Source organism: Jaculus jaculus, chromosome 14 (genome assembly GCF_020740685.1).
Source record: "Jaculus jaculus isolate mJacJac1 chromosome 14, mJacJac1.mat.Y.cur, whole genome shotgun sequence".
Classification (NCBI taxonomy): domain Eukaryota; kingdom Metazoa; phylum Chordata; class Mammalia; order Rodentia; family Dipodidae; genus Jaculus; species Jaculus jaculus.
Window position 1 is genome coordinate 54137989 of NC_059115.1, and position 25860 is coordinate 54163848.

Sequence of the window (25860 nt, forward strand, 5' to 3'; positions counted from 1 at the left end):
GAATGAAAACTTGAGGAAAATGAGCATTTATGAATAAGTTAAGTACTAAAAGGGAAGAAAGTTATTAATTAGCACTAAAATAGAGTTATAAAAACATCAAAGAGAAATTTTCCTGCTAAAACAAATGCTATTTCCAGTGTCTTCTCACTTGTTTGAGACTACAGCATTGAACCCATTTACCAAAGAGATTGAAAACAAAAATGCTATGTTGAACTTCTGATCTTTTTCCAATAACTGATTACACACGTGTGATTGAAACCAGCAGTGAATTTCTAAGTACAGCTTCTGCTGCAGTAAGAGATCATGACTCATGGTCTTTACCCCAATCTCTGAAGAGACATTGCCCCAAGAAGGAAACTAAAGATCTGAGAACTTCAGTCATACTGACTCTTCTGCCACACACACACTCAGGTAAGATCTTGAGAGAGAGGAGGAGAGATTGAGCATTCCAGGGCCTTCCTGCCATTGCAAATGAACTGCTGTTGCATGCCCACTTTGTGCAATTGACTTTACGTAGGTACTGGGGACTTGAACCTGAGCCTTCAGACTATAAGCAAGCCCCTTTACATGCTGAGCCATTTCTCTGGTCCAGTTCCTTTTCTTTTCTTTTCTTTTTTTTCCCTACTTCTTTAAATGTGAGAGAGTGAGAGGGAATTGGCACACACTGTAAACAAACTCCAGACACGTGTGTCACCTTGGGCATGCATCTGGCTTACATGGGACCTGGAGAGTTGAACTTGGTCCTTAGGTCTTGCAGGTAAGCACCTTAACCACTAAGCCATCTCTCCAGCCCCCCAGTTTTTTTTTAATATATATAAAACCCGTGGTATGCTGCTCCATACATGTATCAAATGACAGAAATAGGAAGATCACATATAATTTGCCTTGATCAAAACCAAGAGCAATACATGACTCTAGCTTTTGAGAAGCTGGTGTGTTACACTGTTTTCATCTGCTAGAGAAGCTGCCACCACCATCTTTGTGCTTGAGAAGAAGGTCCATACTGCGAGGAGAAGCTCAAGGCAGTAAGGAACTGAATGTGGAGTGGAAAAATCATTTAAATACAGTTTCTTTGGGCACTTAGGAAACCACACATTTCTTGGAGCTTGAATTAGTCTTACTTTTGAATTGACGAATCTTTTCTGGGGAAAAAAATAGAATAACATGATGAAAAATATTGTGATAATATTTTTAAGACACTGTGTTCCAGGCACTATTACTCAATCCCACAGCCTATTTTTTTTTCTTCCCTCCCCCCCACCCACCACCCCACAACATCCTTTTGAAATGAACATTATTTTCTTCCCTAGTTGAGAGCTCGAAGCACCAGTCCAGAAGGTAGGAAACCCTGATGAACTGGAATCAAGGGTGAGCCCAGACAGGTTCCTGAGCACAAACCCTTCACCACTTCCTCAGGCTGCCTTGAATTCTTACAGATCCTCTCATAAAAAGAGGACAAGTTTAAATGTGCAGAAATAAATGCTGAGATAATGTCCTAGAAGGTAGGCATCATCTACGCTGTGGCTCATGCCCATTTTCCCTGCTTGAATCAAGGCCGACCCAGCAGCCAGGCTACCTCACCCATATGCTCAGCTCTGAGTGAAACTGCTTCCCAGAAAGCCAGAGCCGATGCCCCTCCACTTTGCCCCAGTAGTGACATGAGAGCTCTAAATGCACGTAAGGTGGTGACGTTTTCATAGAATCTTCCCTGACAAAATGATCATTGATTCTCTACAGTGACCTCAACTGACAAAGTCATGGTCTGTCTGTTCTTTTCTACCTACAGACAGCATCTTCACATAAACTATGCTTACAAGCTTTCCAATAGGGGTTTAAGCAAAATCCTGTAATTGCCCCCACACACACTCTCTCGCTCTCTCTTGTGCATGCTCTCTCTCTCTTACACACACACACGCGTGCGCACACACACAAACGAACTCTCCCGCTGTTTCCAAGCACTCACTTAGGAGCTGATGCTAAGCCACGACGTCCCTGGGTTTGTGTTCAATTAACTTACCGGCAAGTTCCGGGAAGCCTGCGTGCACCAGCTCTTCATAGAGGTGCTTGGCGGGGTCATGCTGCGTCATCAGGGCCCCGTGCAGCCAGATGAGCAGAGCCCTGTAGCCGTGTTCGCGGAAGCTGTCAGGACCTGTGCCGGGGACAAGAGGTCCCACGTGAAGCATCACTCACTGGTCTCTGATTTGACCTCAGCACTCTTTCTATGCTACTGTGTCCTCCATTCCTCCTGCCATAGGCCTCAAATGAAAAGCCTGGCAATGGGAGCAAGCCCTTTCATTTCTCTCTCACCAGGGCTGTGTGATGCTGGCAGCCTTTGAATGAAAGGCACCCTGACCTGAATTTACTGTGCTGGCACCCACCTCAGGGAGCACACAGAGCCTCAACGACCGTGGGCACCTGCTTGGTGGTGACAATCTCCACGAGACTATACTCAGTGCTGCTGGCGGCTCAGGCCCAGAGCGCATGTTTCACCTGGCATCTTACAAGAGGCAGATTTGACTCAGTAGAACCATATGAGAATGTTTGACAAGCTCCCTGGTGCTTGATGAAAACCTGCACATCGCTGAGCAGCCAGCCTGTACCACACTGCCCCTCCGACTGCAAGGAAACCAGTTTGGGGCAAGTCTGTAACTCAAGTCAGAATTGCTCAGCCTGTGGCCATATGCTGGAGCCCTAGCCTCTGGGTAGCAGGGAAAAGTGTCGGTATATGAAGACATAAAAACTACTGTCACTTTGCAAGTGAGGTCACAGTTGCCAACACACAGTGACTCCACAGCAGAAGCAGACAGATGCCACGGAAGGCAGGTCTTGTGCTCTTGGCATGAAGAATGTGCCCCTGGGAAGGCAAACACTGTGTTCCCTTCCTAACCTTGTTCTCAACAAATGAATTGTCCATCAGTCCCAACAACCTACCATTCTTTGCTCAGAAGCCCACAAACTTCCCAGTTCCAGTGGCCTTATTGTGAACTGCAGTACAGAGGGATTGTGAATGTGGATGTTATAGTGAGATGATGTCCTCTAAGAACACTTTCCCCTCAACACGGTCAGAGATACCTCCTGGAACCCTTAAGTCTTTTCACTGTACGGTAAGTTCCCTCATTGCGCGCCCCACCCCCACCCCAACTCCCAACAGTCTCAAGAAACTCCAGAAACCAGACTGGCTTCCCAAAGGTACACCAACACATATTATGACTTCCTTAGTGTCCAAGGCCACGTTGGTAATACAACTCAATTGAAGTAGTCATCTTTTGCAGAGTTCAGTTTATCGCAGATTCCCAAGATGGTGAACTTTCTGCAAAATTCACAACCCCCTTTGTGAATTTGGCTAAGCTCACACTCCTATCCCAGGGACCTGTGGGCCCTGCTGCTTAAGTGAGCACCAGGCAGAAGGAAGGGAAGAAGAAAGGGAGGGAGGGTGGAGAACGCTGCTCCTAACACTGAATGTCCTAACGCTCCCGTCCATGTCATAGGGTCCCCACTCACCTGACCACTGCTCCCCGATGGCTCTGATTTGGTCATCTGTAAAGCCCCAGGAGCAGGCTAGCCTCTGCCACTCGTTGGCCTTCAGTTGGTGGTAGGCCAGATTCCAGAGAAGCGTGCGGATGTGCCTGGTCTCCAGACTGTGGTCTGGCTTGAATGTCAACATAAAGCCTGCTGGTGGGTGCTGGATGCTCTCCGGATGCTCCTAAATTGAAAAGTAATTGTAACGGGTTTTTTTTTTTTAAATTTAATTTATTAGTTTTCTTTTCAGCAAATCCAGGCAGTTTGGTACCATTGTTTAGGCTCATCTATGATCTACCCCCTCCCATTGGACACTCCTTGTTGATGTAAATGGGTCGTGCATTGTGGAGTTAGCCCACAGTTATTGGTATGATAAATGTCTCTGCAGATCATGACCCAACATGTGACTCTGACATTCTTTCCGCCCCCTCTTCTGCAAAATTTCCCTGAGCCATGTTGGGTTCATTTTTGGTCTGCTTCAGTGCTGAGGTGTTGGGGGCCTCTGAGGCTCTGGCTCTCTGATTTGGTAGGAGTTGATTTTTCTCTGTGTTGGTCTCCTTCCCCCTTGTGCTGGTATCTGGTTCACAGGAAAACATCACCCTTGTTTGTTTTGCCAATTGTCCTTAGTTTCAGTCGGGCCCCTTTTGAGGTATGTTGAGGCAGCTCTTTTCCACCATTCTCGCGGCCTTATGTCATGGTATATATGCTTTTCAGATTAAGTGCTAGGGTGGCAACCGAGACTTCTCAGTATCAATCATCACTTGTCATCCAGTTGAACAGAGATGTCTGCAATGAAAAGCTTGCCTTTGTCTGTCTGAAATAGAACATGTGAGGGGTTTTGGTCCCTGCTCTGCTGCTCCCAAAGAGAACAGTGTGGATTTTCTAGCAGATGAACCATCACAGCAACAATCATGCTTTAATGGCCTTACTCAACCTGTATCGTCCTTATTTTGAAAATTTGATTTTCATACTGAAGCCTCAGTGAGACTCAGATTGGATGTATTCTTAATTATAACACCCATAGCTGGTACCCCAATTCCTTCTACCCTCTCCTGAGAGTGAGAAGACAGACTATGAGCCCAGCTCGGGATAGAGTAAGGGAAAGAAGTGACCAGGGAAAAATAGATGTCTTTTTTTTGTTGTTTTTTTGTTTTTTTGGTTTTTTTTTTTTGTTTTTCGAGGTAGAGTCTCACTCTAGTCCAGGCTGACCCAGAATTCACTATGGAATCTCAGGGTGGCCTCAAACTCATGGTGATCCTCCTGAGTGCTGGGACAAAGGCATGCACCACCATGCCCAGTGGATGTCATTTTTTAAAAAAATATATTTTTTTATTTATTTGACAGAGAAAGAGGGAGAGAGAGAATGAATGGGTGTGCCAGGGCCACCAGCCACTGAAACTGAACTCCAGACACATGCACCCCCTTGTGCATCTGGCTTACATGGGTCCTGGAAAACTGAACCTGGGTCCTTTGGCTTTACATGCAAACTCCTTCACCACTAAGCCATCATTCCAGCCCAGAATGGATGTCATTTTGCTTCAAGCCACTTTAGATGAGCTGAGCAGAACAGTACTATACCTAGACTGGTATTTCGTTTTCTGGTCTTTCAAAGCTTTCTGCTGGCCCTTTGGCAGAATATACCATAGTCCTGCAGAATCAAACCTCCAAAAATAGTGGAGAAAAGAATCTCGGTGTAAAAGTAGGTGTCATGGCTTTCTAGAACTGCATGCCACACATATGTTATTAGAGCCCCCGGTGATTCCCCTGCAGAAGGTTGTAACTCAGCTTGGGGAATGCAAGACAGACGGCCCACCAAAAGGTTCAGTTAAGGCTCCCCGACTTGCCTCTCTGTCTTCTTGTATAGTGATTCTATTTTTATAAGTAAAACATGAATCAATAAATAACATGAATCTTAACGAGTGATACCATGAAAAGAAGATGAGAGTTGATGCCAGGGAAGGAAATGGGCCAATAGGGTAATGGGGGGCTGGGGAGATGGTTCATGGGTAAAGTACTTGCCATGCAAGCACGAGGACCTGAGTTCAGATCCCCAGAATCCATGCAAAATGTGGGTGTGGTGACACACACCTGTATTCTTGCTCTGGGAAGACAGACAGGTAGATCCCTATGGCTTACTGGCTAGCTAGTCTAGCCAAATCAGAGAGGCCCAGGTTCAGTGAGAGACCCTATCAATAATAAGGTGGGGCTCTGGAGAGATGGCTTAGCAGTTAAGGCACTTGCTTGCAAAGCCAAAGGACCCAGGCTTAATTCCCCAGGACCCACCTAAGCCAGATGCACTAGGTGGAGCATAGGTCTGGAGTTGGTTTGCAGTGGCTAGAGGCCCTAGCACACCCCTTCTCCTCTCTCCCTTTTTAAGTCACATGGACAGTGATAGAGGAGGACACCCAGTGTTGACACTGGCCTCCATATGCATGTGCCCAAACACCTACATGCATACATGCATGTACACACCACACCCATAAACCAAAAATAACCAAAGGATATATGAGCTTGGCTTTCAAAACCTCTGAGAACTTGGTGGGGCTTGTACCTCCGCCCTCATCATGAACCAAACCATACCCTCTGCAGCATCAGCAGGCGTCTCCTGGAAGCTCTACAAGCTCCTGAAAAGTCTGGACAGAGAGAAGGGTGAGGCATCCCTCTGGTGTCTGCACCTGGTGCTCAGAAGTTAGAACAGAAATAGGAGGAGAATCACCTATAATGGTTCAAACGACTTCAAAGTACAAAGTCCTCTCCAACTTGGCCTGGGTTTTACTTTCCTAGTGCCTTGCTCTCAGGAATCCTCAGTGGTAGAGTCAAGAAGAGCCAACAAACTTGGGAGCTGTGGCCCTCTCCCCTTCCTTCCTCATTGCTTTTCCTGAAATGGTGACAAATCTAGCGAGATTTGTCTGAGCACCCCAAGGTGAAGAGGCCAGAATAGGTTGTCATTCACCTTTGCTCAATCGCATGTTTATGTCTTGGAGAATCCTGCATGCTCTGTGCATTCTGGGATTGGACTGGGGAGACACTCAGGCTTCCACAACCAAAGGCAGGGGTTGGGAAAGCCCAGGACTTTCCCAACAGCCAATGGAAGGACTGGATAGCTAATCTGCCATGGTTGCCCAAGTAACATGAGCCACAAAAGTGATGATTAAAGCAGCATAAGCTAGACTTTAAGATGCATCTTTTGCTTCTGAACCACGGAATTTAATGATGGATGAGGGTCTTACATATGTTTCAATTATGTCAACAGGCAACATAATTGGGATGTGCATTTAGATGGTTATAAGATATATAAAGGAGAAATTCACATTATCTTTCATCTTTGTGTATAAGAGACAGAATGTGTGTGTATGTGTGTGTGTGTGTGTGTGTGTGTCCATGTGCGTGCCATGGTGTGCACAGGGAGATCAAAGGTCAACCCCCAGGGTCAGTCCTTGCCTTCCATGCTGTTGGAGACAGGGTCTTTTAGTTGGTTTGCTGCTGCAGGCATCAGGCTGACTGTCACGTGAGCTTCCAGGGATCCTCCCATCTCCGACTCCCACCTCACTGTAAGAGAGCCTGGACTAAAATGTTCCCTACTCTTAGCAGATTTTCACTGGGGTGCCAAGGATCCTCATGCTTGGATAGCAAGCGGCTCTATCCACACAGTCTTCTCTCCAACCCCACTTGAGTCTTTTTTTCTAGGAACCAGTTTATATTAGACCACGAGATGAACTTGTTTGAGAAACAAAGATTTTTCTTTTTTTTAATTTCAATAGTTTTTTATTTCTATTTATTTATTTGAGAGCAACAAACAGATAAAGAGGCAGAGAGAGAGAGAATGGGCACGCCAGGGCCTCTAGCCATTGCAAACGAACTCCAGACGCATGCGCCCCCTTGTGCATCTGGCTAACGTGCATGGGTCCTGGGGAACTGAGCCTCAAGCCGGGGTCCTTAAGCTTCACAGGCAAGCACTTAACCGCTAAGCCATCTCTCCAGCCCGATTTTTCTTTTTTATAAACACGGGTTGGAGAGGTGGCTCAATGAATAAAGCACACACCACACAAGTATCAGAACCTCAAGTATGAAACCCTAGCATCCACATACAAAGTCAGACCCCGTGGCAGGCATTTGTAATCCTAGCCACACCTATGTGGAGATGAAGGTGGAACAATCTGCCAGAAGCTTCCAGACCAGCTAGCCTGGCACAAGAGCAGCAGTGAATAACGTGAGCTTCTTCCTCCAAGCAGGTCAAGGACCAGTACCTGAAAGTCACCCCAACTTCCATACATACACGGTGGCATGTGCACACCCATGCTTACACACATATACACATATAATACACACATGCACACCAAAAAATTAATTTAGAAGGCTATGTATTTAGAAATAAATTTTTCTCCCAACATAGACCTCAGGACTCCAGCTTCCCCCAGGGTTAACAACTCACCATTTCTGAAGCGACATTTGTGCTTCAGCTGTGTTTGTACCTTTTATAAACTTTTCAAAGTTATCTAACTCTTGTGTAGGAAAGATTTTATAAGAAAGAAGGCTTATTCATTTGGTGAAAGAGTCATTTATTCTCATCTAGCCAAAAGAATCTAAGACTGCTACCAGGCATCAAAAACAGAATGAATGAAGCTGGTTGTGGTGGTGCACACCTTTAATCCCAGCACTCAGCACTTGGGAGACAGAGGTAGGAGGACCGCCATGAGTTCGAGGCCACCCTGAGACTGCATAGTGAATTCCAGGTCAGCCTGAGATAGAGTGAGACCCTACCTAGAAAAGAAAGAGAGAGAGAGAAAGAGAGAAAAGATGGAAGTTGGTAAAGATATTTTAGTAACTTCATGATTTAAAAAATCAGCCAGGTGCTAAAGAGATGGTACAGCAGTTAAGGCGTTTGCCTACAAAGCCGAAGGACCCAGGTTTGACTCCCCAGGACCCATGTAAGCCAGATGCACAAAGTGACACAGGCGTCTGGAGTTTGTTTGCAGTGGCTAAAGACCCTGGCATGCTCTCATGTGCTCTCTCCCTCTCTCTCTCTCTCTCTCTCTCTCTCTCTCTCTCTCTCTCTCAGATAAAAATAAAAATTCAAACAAAAATAAACCGGAAGTTGTGGCACATGCCTTTAATCCCAGCACTGAGGAGGCAGAGGCAGGATGATCCCTATGATGTTGAGGTCACCCTGAGACTACATAATGAATTCAGGTCATCCTGGGATAGAGCAGATCCTACCTCGGGGGGGGGGGGGGGAGGGGGGGGAGGGGAAATGCCAACAAAAAAAAAAATCAGCATAAAGATCAAGAACATGGTAAGACAAGAAAGAGGAACCAGCCAGGCCCCATACCTCCAAAAACCAGAAAAAAAGAAAAAAGAAAAGGGAAATAAAATAAGGGAGGAGGAAAGTAAATAGAATTTGAATTGTTAAAAAAAAAAAAATCCCTGTTGTTTTCACAGGCAAAGCAGACTGTTGATCTGCAGGTGAAAACCGTCACAGGATGGTGTGGGCTTTGAAAGAGACAAGCCACACGGCAGCATTTGGACCAGCGTGGGCATGGCAGTGTGGCACCAAGGTTTGTGTACGTATACTCTGTGGTGCTCACGTGATCCAATTGCCCCATGACGCACTTCTCCTAAAGTGTCGTTGTCATTCAGTGATATGTGACTGCACATCCAGGCTGCTGAGCTATGAAAACGAGGTTGTGAGAGAGTGGACAATCAAAGCTCTCGCTTTAAAGGGCAGTTCCCAGGTGTAGCCAATGACATCAGATGCTGTTTGTCGCTCCCCCACAGCAGACCCCCTGAGCCACGGGGACCTGCAAGGACACAGGGGGAGCCACGCAAGCCCGGACGGAAACAACACATCACTAGAAACTGACATCTCTCGTGAGGGCCCAGACTTGAATCTGGAAGGGGAGAAGGGCAAGTTTCTGAAAAGTTGTACGATTGGCAGATAACAGAGGAAAGAAGAAAAATGAAAGAAAAAGGCAGAAAAGGGCTTAGAGGCATGTCTTTTGTGTTCTCTGAGGAGTGACGTTCCACAACGGCCACAGAATACTTGAGGGTTGGGAAGCCAGGGTAGGGTTGCAGCAAAACATCAGGGCTGGACAAAGGAGCTGTTTGACTGGAGCTTACAGTAAGAGGCCAGGGCTCAGACTGCAGGACAAAGAACACAGCTGAAATCAGTGGCATGCCAGGCCACCAGAGCTGAGGTGGACAAGGCTGCCTGGCCCAGCTGAATTCCACACTCTCAAATCTGGTAAAGGAAGAGGAGCAAGAAGGGGTGCTGTTGGTCCCATGCATAGGGGTAGCACAGGGCAGAGGGGTTCGTCACCGTACTGAGCAGGACTCTGCTCCACTACAGGAGAAAATAGAATTGCACAGACCCCATAGTGCCTTCCATGACAGCGGGCAGGGAAAGCCCCAGCTGGGCTGGGATCAGCCTTACTTACCTCTCTCCAGGCAGAGCACCTCTCGGCTTTAATGAGCATGTCTACAACAAGGCTGTGATGGCTTCTGGAGGCTGCAGCCAGGGCAGTCTTTCCTTGCTGAAAGTCGAAAGAAAACAAAGGGAACAAAAGGAGAGTCAGGTGCAGCGCGTGGTAGGTAGGAGCTCGAGCTTTGCGCTGTGAAGCTTGGGCTCAGATCCTGATCCCACCACTGGCTCCCTGAGAAGACCTTAGGCTAGCCCTTAGCGACTGTGAGGCTCTGCAGGTACACCCAGGTGTGAGGGTCGGGAGCAGATGCCATGAGGCACGGATAGCCCTTAGGACATCTGTCGCCTAGCATGGCTCCTTGCCACCCTCGCACTGGGTGTGTGGTTTATTTACATCCCGGCCCATGTGATTTCTGGAGAATAGCTTTCAAAGAGAGATACTAGCCAGATGTGGTGGCGCACGCCTTTCATCCCAGCACTCCAGGAGGCAGAGGTAGGAGGATCACCATGAGTTCGAGGCCACCCTGAGACTACAGGGTGAATTCCAGGTCAGCCTGGGCTAGAGTGAGACCCTACCTGGAAGAAACTAAAAAGAAAAATAATAAAACAATAAAAATAAATTAAAGAGAGATATTATTCTCCTCCCCTTCCTCCTCTTCCTGAAGAAAATGCTGCCACAACAGCAAAAGCCTGAACAGCCATGTCCGGCCAGGGAAGCAGAGGCCTTGCTTTGAGGAGTGTGAGGTAGGAAGATGGAACAAGACTGGATCTTACTAAGACTGATATCAGTGATGACAACATGGCCAACTCACAGCTTACTAGGCTCCTGTCTAGAAGTTTTTGTCTGTTTTGGAGCAGGGTCTCACGCAAGCCCAGGCTGATGGGGAGCTTACTCTGTAGCCCAGGCTGGCCTCAAACTCATGGTAATCCTTCTACCTCAGCTTCCTGAGTGCTGGAAGGTAAAGGTGTGTGACGTTAGTTGTTTTTGTTTTTGTTTTGTTTTGTTTTCTTTTTTTCTCTTATAACATACGCCTGTAGCCAAAGGACAGGTGTTCCTCATCTCAACCAAATGGAATAAACAAAAACTGGCTGTCCTGGACATAATCTGAAGTACTGCTGCCTGGAGCCCATGTGATATCTTACACAAGTTAGAAAAAGGTGTGCCCTGCTCAGGATGGACCAAGTTCAAAACCAGAGCCATGGTTTTGCAGACAGCATCCCCTAGATCTTGTACGGTACACAACTACTCCACATCTCTCCCCAATGGAGGGTGGATGGTAGCTCTTACTTGCTTGTCAAATGACACATGGAAAGTTCACCCAGAAACAAAGAAGGTAATTAAAATTAGTGTTCATAAACCAGGTGTGGCGGTGCACATCTTTAATCCCAGCACTTGGAAGGCAGAGGTAGGAAAATCGCCGAGTTTGAGGCCACCCTGAGACTCCATACTGAATTCCAGGTCAGCCTGAGCTAGAGTGAGATCCTACCTCGAAAAAAAAATCCCCCCAAAATTAATGTTCATAAATAACATCAGGAAATTTTCCAATCTTAGGAACCTATGTTTCTTGTTTTTGTTTTCTGATATATATATAATTCTGCTATATATATATACACACACATATATATATTATATATATAATTTATTTGCAAGGAGAGACAGAGAAAGAATGGGCATGTCAGGACCTCTTGCCCCTGCAAAAGAATTCCATATGTGTCTGCCACTTTGCACGTCTGGCTTTACATGCATACTGAGGAATAGAGCCCAGACTGTCAGGCTTTGCAAGCAAGTACTTTAACCGCTGAGCAATCTCTCCAGCCAGGAACCTGTGTTTCTAACACTAAAGATCCAGAAACTCATCTCAACAATTCTCTGACATGTCTGGGTTTGAGGAGCACATATGATTCCCACCCACTAGTTGTTTGGCGATTAGTGCACGCACGCACTAAGACCCAGGTGAGCTGGAACGTTCGAGCTGAAAGTAATCAAGCCTCTAATCAGAAGAGACAGTAATGAAATTAGGAAGAACTGCGTTTTACAGGCATTCAGCAAGTCTCTAATTGCATGCTGTCTGCATTCTGGCTTGTAAAGCCATCTGAGTCAGTCAGCATAATTACCCTATTTTAGGAAGGCAGCAGCTCTAAAAGTCAAGTTTTCACGCTCCTGAGAAAACCTCCCAACAGAGCACATGCTGAGGGAAAACTGTACAACTTTGAGCGCTTTTGACCCAGGGCAGTGGGTTAAGAGCCCAGGGAGATTTGAGCCCACCAGACCCAGGACAAAGGTCCCTGGGAAAGTTAAACTTCTAACAAACCTTTGCTCCTATTTTTCCATCCGCACCTTAATGGGGCCTTACTAACACATGGTGTCCTTGAAGTGACAGAGCCTTATCTGGGCTCAAGGGTGGGCAATCACTCAGGAGCTAGGGTCCCAGAAGATCAATGGTCACACAAGGCTCTCAGAGTCAGTGGGCTCCTGATTTTTGTCTCATGAATGAAATCCACAGACCAGAGGATAAGATTTTATTTTATTACAGCTTAGAGTTCTGGGAGGAAGACCTTAAGGGAAGGAACAAATTCAGAACTCTTGTCCAACAAGGGGGTGAGAGGGTTTCCAGAAAGTTAGAAGGCCACCCCAAGACCCATGTTGAGATCTTTTGGGAGTAGGGACTAGGTTGATCAGTCCTGTTCTGATACACGGTGTCTGAAGTCAGGTTTTCTGGGGCTTTCTAATGGATAGCAACTCAAGGTAAGAAATACACAGGTAAGTAATAACAGTAGGATACCCAACATTCTCTGGCCTCTGCACACACATGTATGGGGTGCACACATCTACACACACACATGTGTATACACCACACGTTACAGACACCACAGATAACAACTCTACACACCCAAAAAACGGTTGGTAAATTTTATTTATTTTTGGGGGGGGCCAGAAGTTGGTAAATTGTATGTGTATTTTACCAAAAGTTAAATTTAAATTTAAAAAAAAATTTAGAGCTGGATATGGTGGCACACGCCTTTAATCCCAGCACTAGGGAGACAGAGGTAGGAGGATCGCTCTGAGTTCAAGGCCACCATGAGACTACATAGTGAATTACATGTCAGCCCAAGCTAGAGTGAGACCGTACCTCGCAAAACAAAATAAAACAAACAAAAAGTTTAGATGCACATAAGTTTATATACTGCAGCTTGAATGAAAGTTTAACAATGACTTGAACACCTATTCTTTGAGGACTAAAGAAATTAGAATAGGTCCGTGCAGCCGTAAAAATAATGAAGAAACACTCTTGTATGCTAATTTGTAAAGACTTCCACTCCAAAGTCATAATATTTCAATATTAAGAGAGAAAAAAACTAAATACAGAATGTCTTTAAAAAGACAGAATGGCCAAGCAGAGTGATGCGTACATGTAACCTAGCACTTGGGAAGCTGAGGCAGGTGAAAGCAAGGGCAAGAATATATCACCATCTTGTGTGGAAAAATGCATAAAATAAAGACAAAATGTATTTTGTATATGCATAAAACTACATGGGGGCTGGAGAGATGGCTTAGTGGTTAAGCGCTTGCCTGTGAAGCCTAAGGACTCTGGTTCGAGGTTCAAATCCCCAGGACCCACATTAGCCAGATGCACAAGGGGGTGCACTCGTCTGGAGTTCATTCACAGTGGCTGGAGGCCCTGGCGTGCCCATTCTCTCTCTCTATCTGCCTCTCTCTCTCTCTCTCTCTCTCTCTCTCTGTGTGTGTTGCTCTCAAATAAATAAATAAAAATGAACAAAAAAATTTTTATAAAACAACATGGAACAGGAGACAATTATATGCATACACACAGCTGAGTAGTGTGGAACCCAGAGACAAGAGTAGATGGGAAATTTTTGCTATAAAACTTTATATATACACATACATACACACACATACACACACACACACACACATATACACATACATAATCTTAAATTTTATTTTTATTTATTTATTTAAAAAAGAGAGAGAGAAAAAAGGTACATAGAGGAAGAGAGAACGGGAGCGCCAGGGCATCTAACCACTGTGAATGAACAGACACATGTGCGACCATGTGCATCTGACTTTACCTGAGTACTGGGGAATCGAACCTGAACTGTTAGGCTTTACAAGCAAGTGCCTTTAATTGTTGAGCCATCTCTCTAACCCAATACACACACACACACACAAAGAGAGAGAGAGAGAGAGAGAGAGAGAGAGAGAGAGAATCTTTAGACCATATGCATCAATAATTTTGAAAAAAATCCAATGAATAATTTGAATCCTAAAAACACATCTTTGGAGCCAAGATGATTGTCGCAGTCAGGTTCACGTTTTTAGTAGAAATCACCCTACCAAGAGAAGCTTGTGGGGAAAAAGGTTTATTTTGGCTTACAAGCTAGAGGGGCAACTCCATGATGACAAGGGAAAATGATGGCATGAGCAGAGGGTGGACATCACCCCCTGGTCAACATAAGGTGGACCATAGCAACAGTAGAGTGTGCCAAACACTGGCATGGGGAAACTGGCTATAATACCCATAAGCCCTCCCCCAACAATACACTGCCTCCAGGAAGCTTGATTTCCCAAATCTCCATCAGCTGGGAACATAGCATTCAGAACACCTAAGTTTATGGGGGACACCTGAATCAAACCACCACATTCCACCCCTAGCCCCAATAAACTGGTAAACATCCATGATGTAAAATGCAATGCATTCAGTCTCAATGATTCAATCTCAATGATGTTCATAAATCCCCATAATCCAAGGTCTTTTAACTTAGCCATAATACCAAAAATCCCCAAAACCCATAATGGCACAGAATAAACATTCATACTGCAAAAGATGGTTTGGGGCATAGCAAAGAAACATTCAGCAAATACAAGATTTAAAACAACCAGGACAAACATCAAACTGTAACTCTTAAGTCCAACAACTCTAGCCAGTGACAAATCTCCACGTTCAGTAATTCTAACCAGCAACAAGTCTCTGACATTCCAAGTCCACCCCTCCAGCTAGGCTACTCATGGCCCTGGAAAACTTCATCGGGGCAGCAGCTTTCCTTAACAGCCATCTCGTGGTCCCAGCAACTCCACTGGGTCTCCACTGCAATCCATGGTTCATCCTCATGGCCCCATGGGGTCTCCGTGCAGGCATCCAGCAAACCTGCTTCACACTTCCCATGGCCATTTCCAAAACACAAGACTATCTTGTAAGCTCAATGACCCTCTCTTTCCTGCATTTCTTATACTCCACAATACCAGGTAGGGTGCCAATTTGATAATCCACGGTGAGGAATAAAGCCGACTTTGAAGAACAGGACACTCCTTGAGCACTCAGGCCCCTCCAAAAGAAGCTACATTCTTCCTGTTGCCACAGTTTAGGTCAGATGGCCCAATCTCAAAGGTTATGACCTCTCAATTGCAGCTGAATGGGCAACAGTTCACCCAAAGATTTTTCTTTCTGTGCCATATCCATCTGCTCACACCAGTTCAAGTCTCCACAAAGCAACCCTGCACAACTTCTCAGGACACAGCCATAACAGCAAGCTTCCCACACGAACTGCCTCTAACCTAGTCCAAGCAAAGCTCTTTCTCACTCTCATAAGCCAAATCTCACAGTCCATAGCTCTTATTGCATTCAGGTCTTTCAACTCTGACCAGAACAGTCCATCAAGTTGTACTTATAGCACTGCAAGGCATCTCTTAGGCTAAGGTTTCAAATTCTTGCACATTCCTCTTGAAAACAGCTCCAAAAGACCAAAGTCACACAGTCAGGTGTCTAGCAGCAATCCCACTCCTGATACCACTTTACTGTTGCAGTCAGGTTCATGTTGCTGGTAGAAATCACCCAACCAAGAACAGTCTGTGGGGAAAGAGGTTTATTTTGGCTTATAGGCTTAAGGGACAGCTCCACAATGGCAGAGGAAAACGATGGCATGAGCAGAGGGTGGACATCACCCCCTGACCAACATGAGGTTGACCATAGCAACAGGAGAGTGTGCCAAAAAATGGCATGGGGAAACTGGATATAACACCCATAAGCCCTCCCCCAACAATACACTGCCTCCAGGAGGCTTGAATTCCCAAATCTCCATCAGCTGGGAACCTAGCATTCAGAACACCTAAGTTTATGGGGGGACACCTGAATCAAACCACCACAATGATGGTGCTTGCCATACAAGCATGAGGACCTGAGTTTGAATCCCCAGCACCTATGTAAATGCTGGGCAGGCATGGTGGGTCCCTGGGGCAAGCTGGCTAGTTATATTAGTCAAATAAGTGAACTCCAGGCTCAAGTGAGACCTTATTTCAATAAATATGGTGGGGAGCAATTGAGGAAGATACCTGCTATCAACCTCTGGCTTCCACATGCACATACATATATGCTCACATATATATACATGCATGCACACCCATACACATGCAAACACACATGCAAAAACAAACCACCCTTAGGTATAGTTGTTATTTGAGTGCAACCTTCCTACAGTCAGCTTGCAATCCTGCCTCGAAGGTGTGGTCCATGCCCAGCTCCCAGAGGGAGCGACAGTGTTCCTGCTCCCACGGCCCACAGCCAGGTCTCGGCTGCCATCTCAGCCAAGCACTTGCCTTGTCAACGATCTTCAGGTCACAGCCAGCCTTGAGCAGGGTTTCCACCAGCTCCACATTTCCAAGATCAGCAGCGACATGAAGAGGGGTTTGCTGCTTCTGCCGGGAGAAATGGGAAAACACTGTGGGGGCACACTGCATTGGGGAGAGAGCTTGCACAGTGAGAAAACAATGGAGCCACGCATGGTGGCGCACGCCTTTAGTCCCAGCACTTGAGAGGCAGAGGTAAGAGGATCGCAGTGAGGTGAGGCCACCCTGAGACTACATAGTGAATTCCAGGTCAGCCTGGGCTACATTGAGACTGTACCTTGAAAGAAAGTAGAGTGTGCCATGTAGGCATAATCACTGAATTGTACATAGGTGCAGAGGACAGTTGACACAATAAAATACTGGAAAAGACAAGAGGAAGTTATATGTGTAACAAGGAGGTACACACCCTGTTTAAATCAGGGTATGTCCATACATTGGAAGAGTATTCAACTATTAAACACAGTTTCAGAGCTAGGTGTATTGTTATGCATCTGTAGTCCCACCTGCTCAGGAGGCTGAGGCAGAAGGATTTATTAAACCCAGACTTTAAGACCCACCTGGACAATATGAAAATCAGTCTTTAAAACATCTTTTTTTAAATTTTTTGTTCATGTTTTGTTTATTTATTTCATGTTTTATTTATTTATTTGAGTGCGACAGACACAGAGAGAAAGGCAGAGAGAGAGAGAATGGGTGTGCCAGGGCCTCCAGCCACTGCAAATGAACTCCAGACACGTACGCCCCCTTGTGCATCTGGCTAACGTGGGTCCTGGGGAATCGAGCCTCGAACCGGTGTCCTTCGGCTTCACAGGCAAGCGCTTAAACACTAAGCCATCTCTCCAGCTCCCCGCCACTTTTACTTTTCAATAGGAGCTAGCTAGAATCATCAAATTCATAAGGACAAACAGTAGAATGGTGGTTTCCAGGGCCTGGATGTAGAGGGTTTAGAGGGATTCGTGTGTGAATGCAATATCAATTTGAGAAGATGAACAAAGTTCTGGAGGAAGGTAGTGGTGATGGTTTCACACCTGTAAACTGAATATCACAGAACTGTACACTTTAAAATAATCCAAGTGGTAAATTTTTTTAAATTTTATTTTATTTTATTTATTTGGGAGGGGAGAGAAAGAGGCAGATAGAGAGAATGGGTGTACCAGGGCCTTCAGCCACTGCAAAGTAACTCAGACACATGTGTAACCTTATGCATCTGGCTTACATGGGTCCTGGGGAATCAAAGCTCAGTCTTTTGACTTCGCAGGCAAATGCCTTAATCGCTAAGCCCTCAAGTGGTAACTTTTATGTGATAGGCATTTTACCACAATAAGATGAATTCAAAGAATTTTAAAAGTTGGAACACATCTATGATATAGTGTTAAAAGCTTTAGTAGTGGGCCTGGTGGCTCACACCTTTGATCCCAGCACTGGGGAGGCAGAGGTACGATCACCATAAGTTTGAGGCCAGCCTGAGGCTATGTAGTGAATTCCAGGTCAGCCTGGACTACAATGACACCCTACCTCAATAAATAACAAAATAAAAATAAAGCTTGAGGACACAAAACACCATATTGAGTATTCAGCTGAGCTTAACTTAAAAATACAGCCGGGTGTGGTGGTGCACACCTTTAAGCTCAGCACTGGGGAGGCAGAAGTAGGAGGATTGCTGTGAGCCTGGGACCTCAGAATGAGTTCTGGGTCAGCCTGGGCTAGTGTGAGACCCTACCTCAAAAGAAAAAAAATTAAAGTACATTTAAAAAACAAAAACAAAAAATACACATGGAGAAAGAGAAGGAAACGTCTCAATATTGTTAAAAGTGGTAATGTCAAGATGGAGAGATGAAGGCTACTTTTTTTGCCTTCTTGATGCTTTTCTCTGTGTGCACATGTGTGTATATAGTATATGTGATATATAATGTATACATGTGTGTAAAGATGTGTGCCCCATGCTTGTGCATGTGGAGGCCAGAGGAGGATGTCAGCTATCCTCTTATCACTCATTTGCATATTTTCTTTTCTTTTCTTTTCTTTGGTTTTCCAAGGTAGGGTCTCACTGTAGCCCAGGCTGACCTGGAATTCACTCTGTAGTCTCAGGGTGGCCTCGAACTCACAGCAATCTTCCTACCTCTGCCTCCTGAGTGCTGGGATTAAAGGCGTGCGCCACCACGCCTAGCTCATCTGCATATTTTCTTGAGGTGGAGGTCTACCCCTCAACCTGGAGTTGCTATCCATCAGCAAGCCACAGAAATTCTCTGATCTCCACTTCCTTCCCCCATACACAGTGCACTGGGATTACAGACATGTGTGGCATGTCCAGCTTTTTTTTTGAGAAAGAGGAAAAGAGAGAGAGAGAGAGAGAGAGAGAGAGAGAGATTGAGAATGGGTGTGCCTGGGCCTTCAGCCACTGTGAACAAACTCCAGATATGTGTGTCCCTTTGTGGCACATATGAGACATTGTACTGTGTGCTTGTGTCACTGTGTGTTTGGCTATGGGGGACCTGGAGATTTGAACATGATTTCTTAGGCTCTGCAGGCAAATCCCTTAACCACTAAGCCACCTCTCCAGCCTTAAATATTCTTTTTTCCTAAAAATTTTTTTAAAGATGAGAATAAAAGGGCTGGAGAGATGGCCTAGCGGTTAAGGCGCTTGCCTGCAAAGCCTAAGGACCCAGCTTCAGTCTCCCTCCAGGTCCCACATAAGCCTGATGCACAAAGGTGAGGCAAGTGCAAGGTTGCACATGCCCACTAGGTAGCACAGCATCTGGAATTCCCTTGCAGTGGCTAAAGCCCTGGCTCTCATCTCACTCTCTCTCTTGCTTTCACTCTCTCTGAAAAAAAAAAAAATAGCCAGGAGCAATGGTGGATGGCTTTAATCCCAGCATTTGGGAGGCAGAGGTAGGAGGATTGTTGGGCATTCAAGGCCAACCTAAGACTACATAGTAAATTCCAGGTCAGCTTGATCTAAAAAAGACCCTACCTCGAAAATTAAACAAACAAAAAATTTGTTTATAAGCAGAGAGAGATATAAGAGAGACAAACAGAAAGGGTGTGCCAGGGCCTCCAGCCGCTGCAAATGGACTACAGAGGCGTAGGCCACTCTGTGCATCTGGCTTTACATGGGTACTAGGGAACTGAACTCAGATCATTAGGTTCTGTGGGCAAGCACCTTAACTGCTGAGTCACCTCACCAACCCCACGTCCAGCTTTCATTTGTGGGCTTTGGAGAATCAAACTTAGCAATCTGTGTCCAGAGAGACCCTCATGACTAAGTGACAAATGCTCTTAACCATTGAGCATCTCATCTTCCTAGGCCTTTTCTCTGTTTTGTTTTGATTTTAATTTTCTACAGTTTTATGTGTTACAGAGTAAAAGCCTTCAATTTTTTTTTCCTTTATTTTTACTTATTTATTTGACAGTGACAGACACAGAGAGAAAGACAGATAGAGGGAGAGAGAGAGAATGGGCGCGCCAGGGCCTCCAGCCACTGCAAACGAACTCCAGACGCGTGCGCCCCCTTGTGCATCTGGCTAACGTGGGACCTGGGGAACCGAGCCTGGAACCGGGGTCCTTAGGCTTCACAGGCAAGCGCTTAACCTCTGAGCCATCTCTCCAGCCCTAATTTCTTTTTTAACTTTCCTAACATGAACATGGAAGTGTTTCAAAAGAAACAGGTGACGTCCTAAGAAAATTGTTTACTAAGAGAAGGAATACCTATGTGAAGACATTTGGACGGAAATAAATCTAGGATGCCATCTAAGCCAACACCTTCACCAAACAGAAAAACCACACAGGTTCACACAGCAGAGCAGGATCAGGAAGCCCAAGCTCTCTTCCTACCCTAAGACAAAGCCAATTTGCTTAGGGCGTTACCAAAAGTATACATTAAAGTCTCTACCAGTAGATGGCAGTGTGCCCTCTGAGGGATCAGCATGCAGCCACAAACTGGTCAGAATTCTTTTTTTTTAAAATTATTTATTTATTTATTTGGGAGTGACAGACGCAGAGAGAAAGACAGATAGAGGGAGAGAGAGAGAATGGGCGTGCCAGGGCTTCCAGCCTCTGCAAACGAATTCCAGATGTGTGCGCCCCCTGTGCATCTGGCTAACGTGGGACCTGGGGAACCGAGCCTCGAACCGGGGTCCTTAGGCTTCACAGGCAAGCGCTTAACCGCTAAGCCATCTCTCCAGCCCCTGGTCAGAATTCTATCCCTGCCAACAGAGAGCGCAGGCACAAGCGCAGTATATCGGGGTCCAACAACATCTCATTTTGACCGCACTGCCCCAAGTCTGAAAGACAGGAAATAAACCAGAACACTAACAAGAGTTATATTTCTTTGGTGGGGCTACAAAGACTTTTTTTTTTATATTTATATGTCCTGATTTTATATGTAAAATATTAATTATTTTATATGTGTATTACTGACACGGCAAAACACTTCAGATAGGAAGGTCTAGTAGTGAACCTGGAAAGCAAGCCTAGCAAAGCCTCCTTGGCCTGGAGCCAGTGCTGTAGAAACCAAAACCAGGATAGCACACGGCTTTGTCTATGTAGCAAAGCTTTAGGACATGGACAGATTTTGTAAGTACTCTTAATATCAAGGGCTTTTCTCCCACCCCCAAACTATTGAGCTAGTAAGACATAACAAGAACGATTGAGATAAGGCTCCATTCTGCTCAGGACAAAATCAACCCCAGAGCTGAAGCAGAAGGAGACTTGAAGAGAGATGTCTCACACTGGTTTGACAGTTAAGAAAATGGGGAGACACAAGGTAGGTTAGAACAGGTGTGGCCCACAGCACGATGGCGCCCCTCTGCCAACCCGGGAAGCCAAGACGGAGGCTTCTCTGGAAAGAAGCGGAGTTAAAAGTCCTATCTGGCCTCAGGTCCCTGGAGAGGGTCCTGCCCTGGCACCCCTGGCACCCCTGGCTCCCCTGGCAGAGGGCAGTGGGGGAAAGCAGGCGTGCTCAGAGGGGGGTGCTGGCCTATTGTTTGTTGTTCCACCTGGCGTCTGTCCATCCAGCCAGTGATGCGTGCCTTTCGAGAGAGGCATTTGACTCTGGCCTGCTGATTGAATTCCTGGTGATTTTATTCCAAGAGGTCTCTTTTGCCTTCCGGCAGAGAAACACAGGTTTATACCGCTTCTAATGTGGAAACAAAGCTTCCTTCTTATGGGGGAGGGCTCCCTGCCAAGGACAACATTTCACACCGGGCAGTGGCTTTTGATTTAAAGAGCCGCTGGCAATTTACCTCTGCCCTCCTGTTTATCAAGAGTGCCAGCTGTGCCTGTAAAATGAGAACAATTTGATTACACACTGGCTGGGGCCAGAGTTTGCCTCTGGAAAGGCAAAGTGTGGGGGCAGGAGGGAGGTTATGGAAGAGAAGGCTGAAAAGGGATGTGACTTTCAAGGCACCTTGAGTCTGATCAGAACTCCTTGTAAATGTACCTGAGAAAACAGACTCCAGTGTGTTTTGCTTGGCTTACCTGATCTAAGATGTTGACATCATGCTGTGCGCTTAATAAGCTGTTTACAACTGTAATGTGGTTGTTGATGACTGCTAAATGAAGAGAGGACTCCTTAGGCTGTAGAAAGAAATGAAAATTGAATATCCAGAAGATTCTGGCTTCATCAGGTTTCTCCCCAGTATTAAAACTGCCCATCCAGTGGCAATCTCGCAGTTAAGTGATCAACAGTCATTACATTTCAAGCCTGAGGCTGCCTGGGAAGCAAATCTGTTGGTTATAGCAATCAAGCTCTCCTCCTTTCATCACCCTGGATGTAAACAATGAGTGCCTGCAGTGGGCAACTCTCTTTTCAGGATATCAGGGATTTGATTAACTTTTATTTGTTTATTTACTTATATTATTCTTAGATTTTTGTTTTGGTTTTTCGAGGTAGGGTCTCACTCTGGCCCAGGCTGACCTGGAATTCACTATGCAGTCTCAGGGTGGCCTCGAACTCACAGCGATCCTCCTACCTCTGCCTCCCAAGTGCTGGGATTAAAGGCGTGCGCCACCCCACCCAGCTAGATTTATTTTTATTTATTTATTAGAGACAAAGAGAGACAGAGAATGTGTGTGTGTGAAACTGGCCACGCCAGTGCCTCCAGCTACTGCAAGCAAACTCCAGACACATGCGCCACCATGTACATCTGGCTTATGTGGGACCTGGAGAATCGAACCTGGGTCCTTAGGCTTTGCAGGCATGCACCTTAACTGCTAAGCCATCTCTCCAGCCCTTAACTTTTATTTTTAAGTCATACATATATGCAACCACAAACTGTAAGTGCTTTGGGGGAAAAATTGGTGATGAAGAGGACTAGGAGAGAAGGGAGGGAGAGCAGGGAGCGCTGAGCTTTCCAGACAACAGACAGCTCTCTTGAAGAACTGCCAACTGAGCTCAAATACAGATGAGGAAGGATTAAGTAGACTGAACCAAGGACTTTCCTCAGCCTTCAAAGAGCCAAGGGATAATGGGAATAGTCACGAAGAAGGAAATGCACACACACTTAGCATTCCCTATCTGCTGTGATCTAGAGCCCTCAGATCACTTCCTTGGTATCTTGCTGGACTGGTGCCTTCACTTACTCAGGGGCAGGTTCTCCTGAGCCCGCCCCTCTGTAAAATTGACCCACAGTGGGCTGTGGCCAGCCTTGGGTAGCCTTCCTCATCTCCTCCTTTGTGCTAAACAACCTGTCTGCAGTCCACTCAACCTGGAGCCTAGTGTCCTCCCTTCACCCACCCCCACCCAGCCTCCTTACTGAGCCCCGCCAGGCAGAGTTCAAAACCACACACATGTCTCCAGGCATTCCTGCTGCCTCATCCCCTCTGCCCCCAGTGGCACTGCCCATGGAGGACTTTAGGAGGAGAGAAGACAGCCTAGGGTGGGGGAGAAGTAAGGAAGAAGCAATGAAGGAAGAGGGGGCAAAAGTGGTCAAGGCATGAGAGTAAGGTGAGGTACCTCCAGGTGGGGTGAGAGAGGAGGGAGAGGAGATTTGCACAGACAGGAGTGGGAAAGCCCAGCAGTGAGTCTACAGCCCAGCGGTGGAAGAGGAGCTGCTGGGAAAAGACAGTGGAGACAAAAACACGCATGTATGGGAGGCCAGGTGGTGAGGATGGAGTGTGGCTTCAGTCAAGAATAGCAGGTGAGCTGGGCGTGGTGGCGCACACCTTGAATCCCAGCACTAAGAAGGCAGAGGTAGGAGGATTGCCAAGAGTTCAAGGTCACCCTGAGAATACACACTGAATTCCAGGTCAGCTTGAGCTAGAGTGAGACCCTACCTGGAAAAAACAGAAAAACAAAACAAGAAGAAGAAGGAGGAGGAGGAGGAGGAGGAGGAGAAGGAGAAGGAGGTGGAGGAGGGGGAGGAGGAGGAGGAAGGGGAGGAGGAGGGGGAGAAGGAGAAGGAGAAGGAGAAGAAGAAGAAGAAGAAGAAAAGCAGGTGATAGTGATAAGTTTAATAAGTTTCAGGAAGGCACATCCAGGACCTCCTCACATGGTGCTTTCTGTTTATTTTTATTTATTTATTTGGGAGTGACAGAGAGAAAAAGAGGCAGAGAGAGAGAGAGAGAGAGAATGGACGTGCTAGGGCCTCCAGCCACTGCAAACAAACTCCAGACGTGTGTACCCCCTTGTGCATTTGGCTAACGTGGGACCTGGGGAATCAAGCTTCAAACCAGGGTCCTTAGGTTTCACAGGCAAATGCTTAACCACTAGACCATCTCTCCAGTCCACATGGTGCTTTCTATCCACTTACTTTCCCAGCCAATGATGGCCTGCTTTACATACCATGATAGCCAGTTATGGTGGCACATAGGCCTGTAATCTGGCACTCAGCAGGCTGAGGCAGAATAAGTAAGTAAATTCCAGGCCAATCTCCACTACACAATGAGGCTCTGGCTCAAAAGTAAACAGTACCAGGTTAAATTGTAGCCTTTTCAGAAACCATGCTGTGGTTGTTTAAATGTGAATGTATGTCCCCTTGAGGATTTTTGATCAGGGTTAAGCTTCCTACTTAAGTCTTCAGCAGCCTGCTGGAGGATATGTCCCTGGGGAGTGGACCTTTTAGTCCAGCCCTAAGGTGTGTGAAGGGCAGGTTTGAGCTCGGGCTGTTGGTGGCGTCTCTCTGCTACGGATCTATGGAAGTGAGCCAGCTTCTTCCGCCATGATGATGCTTCCACCGGATTCTGTAAGCATGAAATAAAACCCCTTCCTACCATCGGCTGATTCTGATAGGGTGTTTGTCCCAGCAACAGAAAAGTAACTGTGACATGTGCCACTTATGGTCACTCTTAAGAGTTAGACCTTACATTCATTCCCCACTTAAAACACGAAGCATGAAGAGGATCAGTAACTTCCACCAGGTCATGGAACAGAAAAGGTAGCAAAGATGGGACGTGTGGCGGACCTTCTCGAGTCCACCATTGGAAGAGACAGGTAGATTGATAGGAGAGAGCTGGCAAGAGTTCTACCAGCACACAGAGGAGGAGAGGAGAAGGTGCAGGTGGGGCAGTATGGCTGAGAGTGAGGCTGTGTGAGGGTGAGCAAGGGGACAAGATGATCCTGAGAAAAGTTGGTAGGGGCATCCTGAGGGAAGGTTGTGTAGGCCACCTTTTGCTCAGCATAACCTTCCCCCTTGAAGCACAGAGCATGAAAGAAAGAGAAAGCATCCCTCATGGGAAAGAAGGAGTGCATGTCCTTACCAGGGCCACCCACCTTGCTGGGGCCTATTTCCTCCTGAGAAGCAGGAAGCATCCTCGGCCCAAGCCAGGTAAGCTCTGAGCCAATTCCTCCAACCCTATGCTCCAAATCTATCAGACATGGTTCAAATCACATCCCTTCTCTCAAATCAGTGTCATAAATAGTAATGGCTCAGCAAGACCAGAGGAAATAACATTCTCACAGGAGAAATGAAAATACAGTGAAAAACAGAGGATTGCTTCTTGACCAATTCCAGGATAGAGGGCCTTTGTTCATTCAACTAAAGCCAATTCAAACTTCAGAAAACCTAAATCAGTATAAAAGACTGACTTTGGGAAGAAAATCAACATTGTTCAGGGAGGGATCGTGGGGTAGGGGAATGGTCAATGTTCACATTGACAGTAGCTTCAGCAAGTTCCTACACAGATGAGATCACCACAGGGCTTACAGAACCTCCCAACACGTGGGAAAGTGTTATTGTAGCAAATGTGAGTATTTAAAACAGAGAAGTCATGTTTCTTAGGAACTTCGATGACTTTCTAAAACTCACCCCTCGAATTTTTTTCTCTCTCAAGATTAAGATTCAGC

General features: G+C 46.1%; 1 protein-coding gene across 1 annotated transcript in view; it reads right to left on the reverse strand.

Moving 5' to 3' along the window:
- Positions 1–965: 965 nt before the first annotated feature.
- Ankdd1b (ankyrin repeat and death domain containing 1B) overlaps positions 966–25860 on the reverse strand; it is a 79563-nt gene continuing 54668 nt past the window's right edge. The window contains exons 9-14 of the mRNA XM_045133239.1: positions 22056–22154; positions 16551–16649; positions 9954–10049; positions 3502–3703; positions 2018–2149; positions 966–1142 (exon numbers count right to left, since the gene is read on the reverse strand). Of these exons, the coding sequence (XP_044989174.1) occupies positions 1081–1142; positions 2018–2149; positions 3502–3703; positions 9954–10049; positions 16551–16649; positions 22056–22154 (690 nt within the window). The 3' untranslated portion in view covers positions 966–1080. The remainder of the gene's footprint in view (positions 1143–2017; positions 2150–3501; positions 3704–9953; positions 10050–16550; positions 16650–22055; positions 22155–25860) is intronic.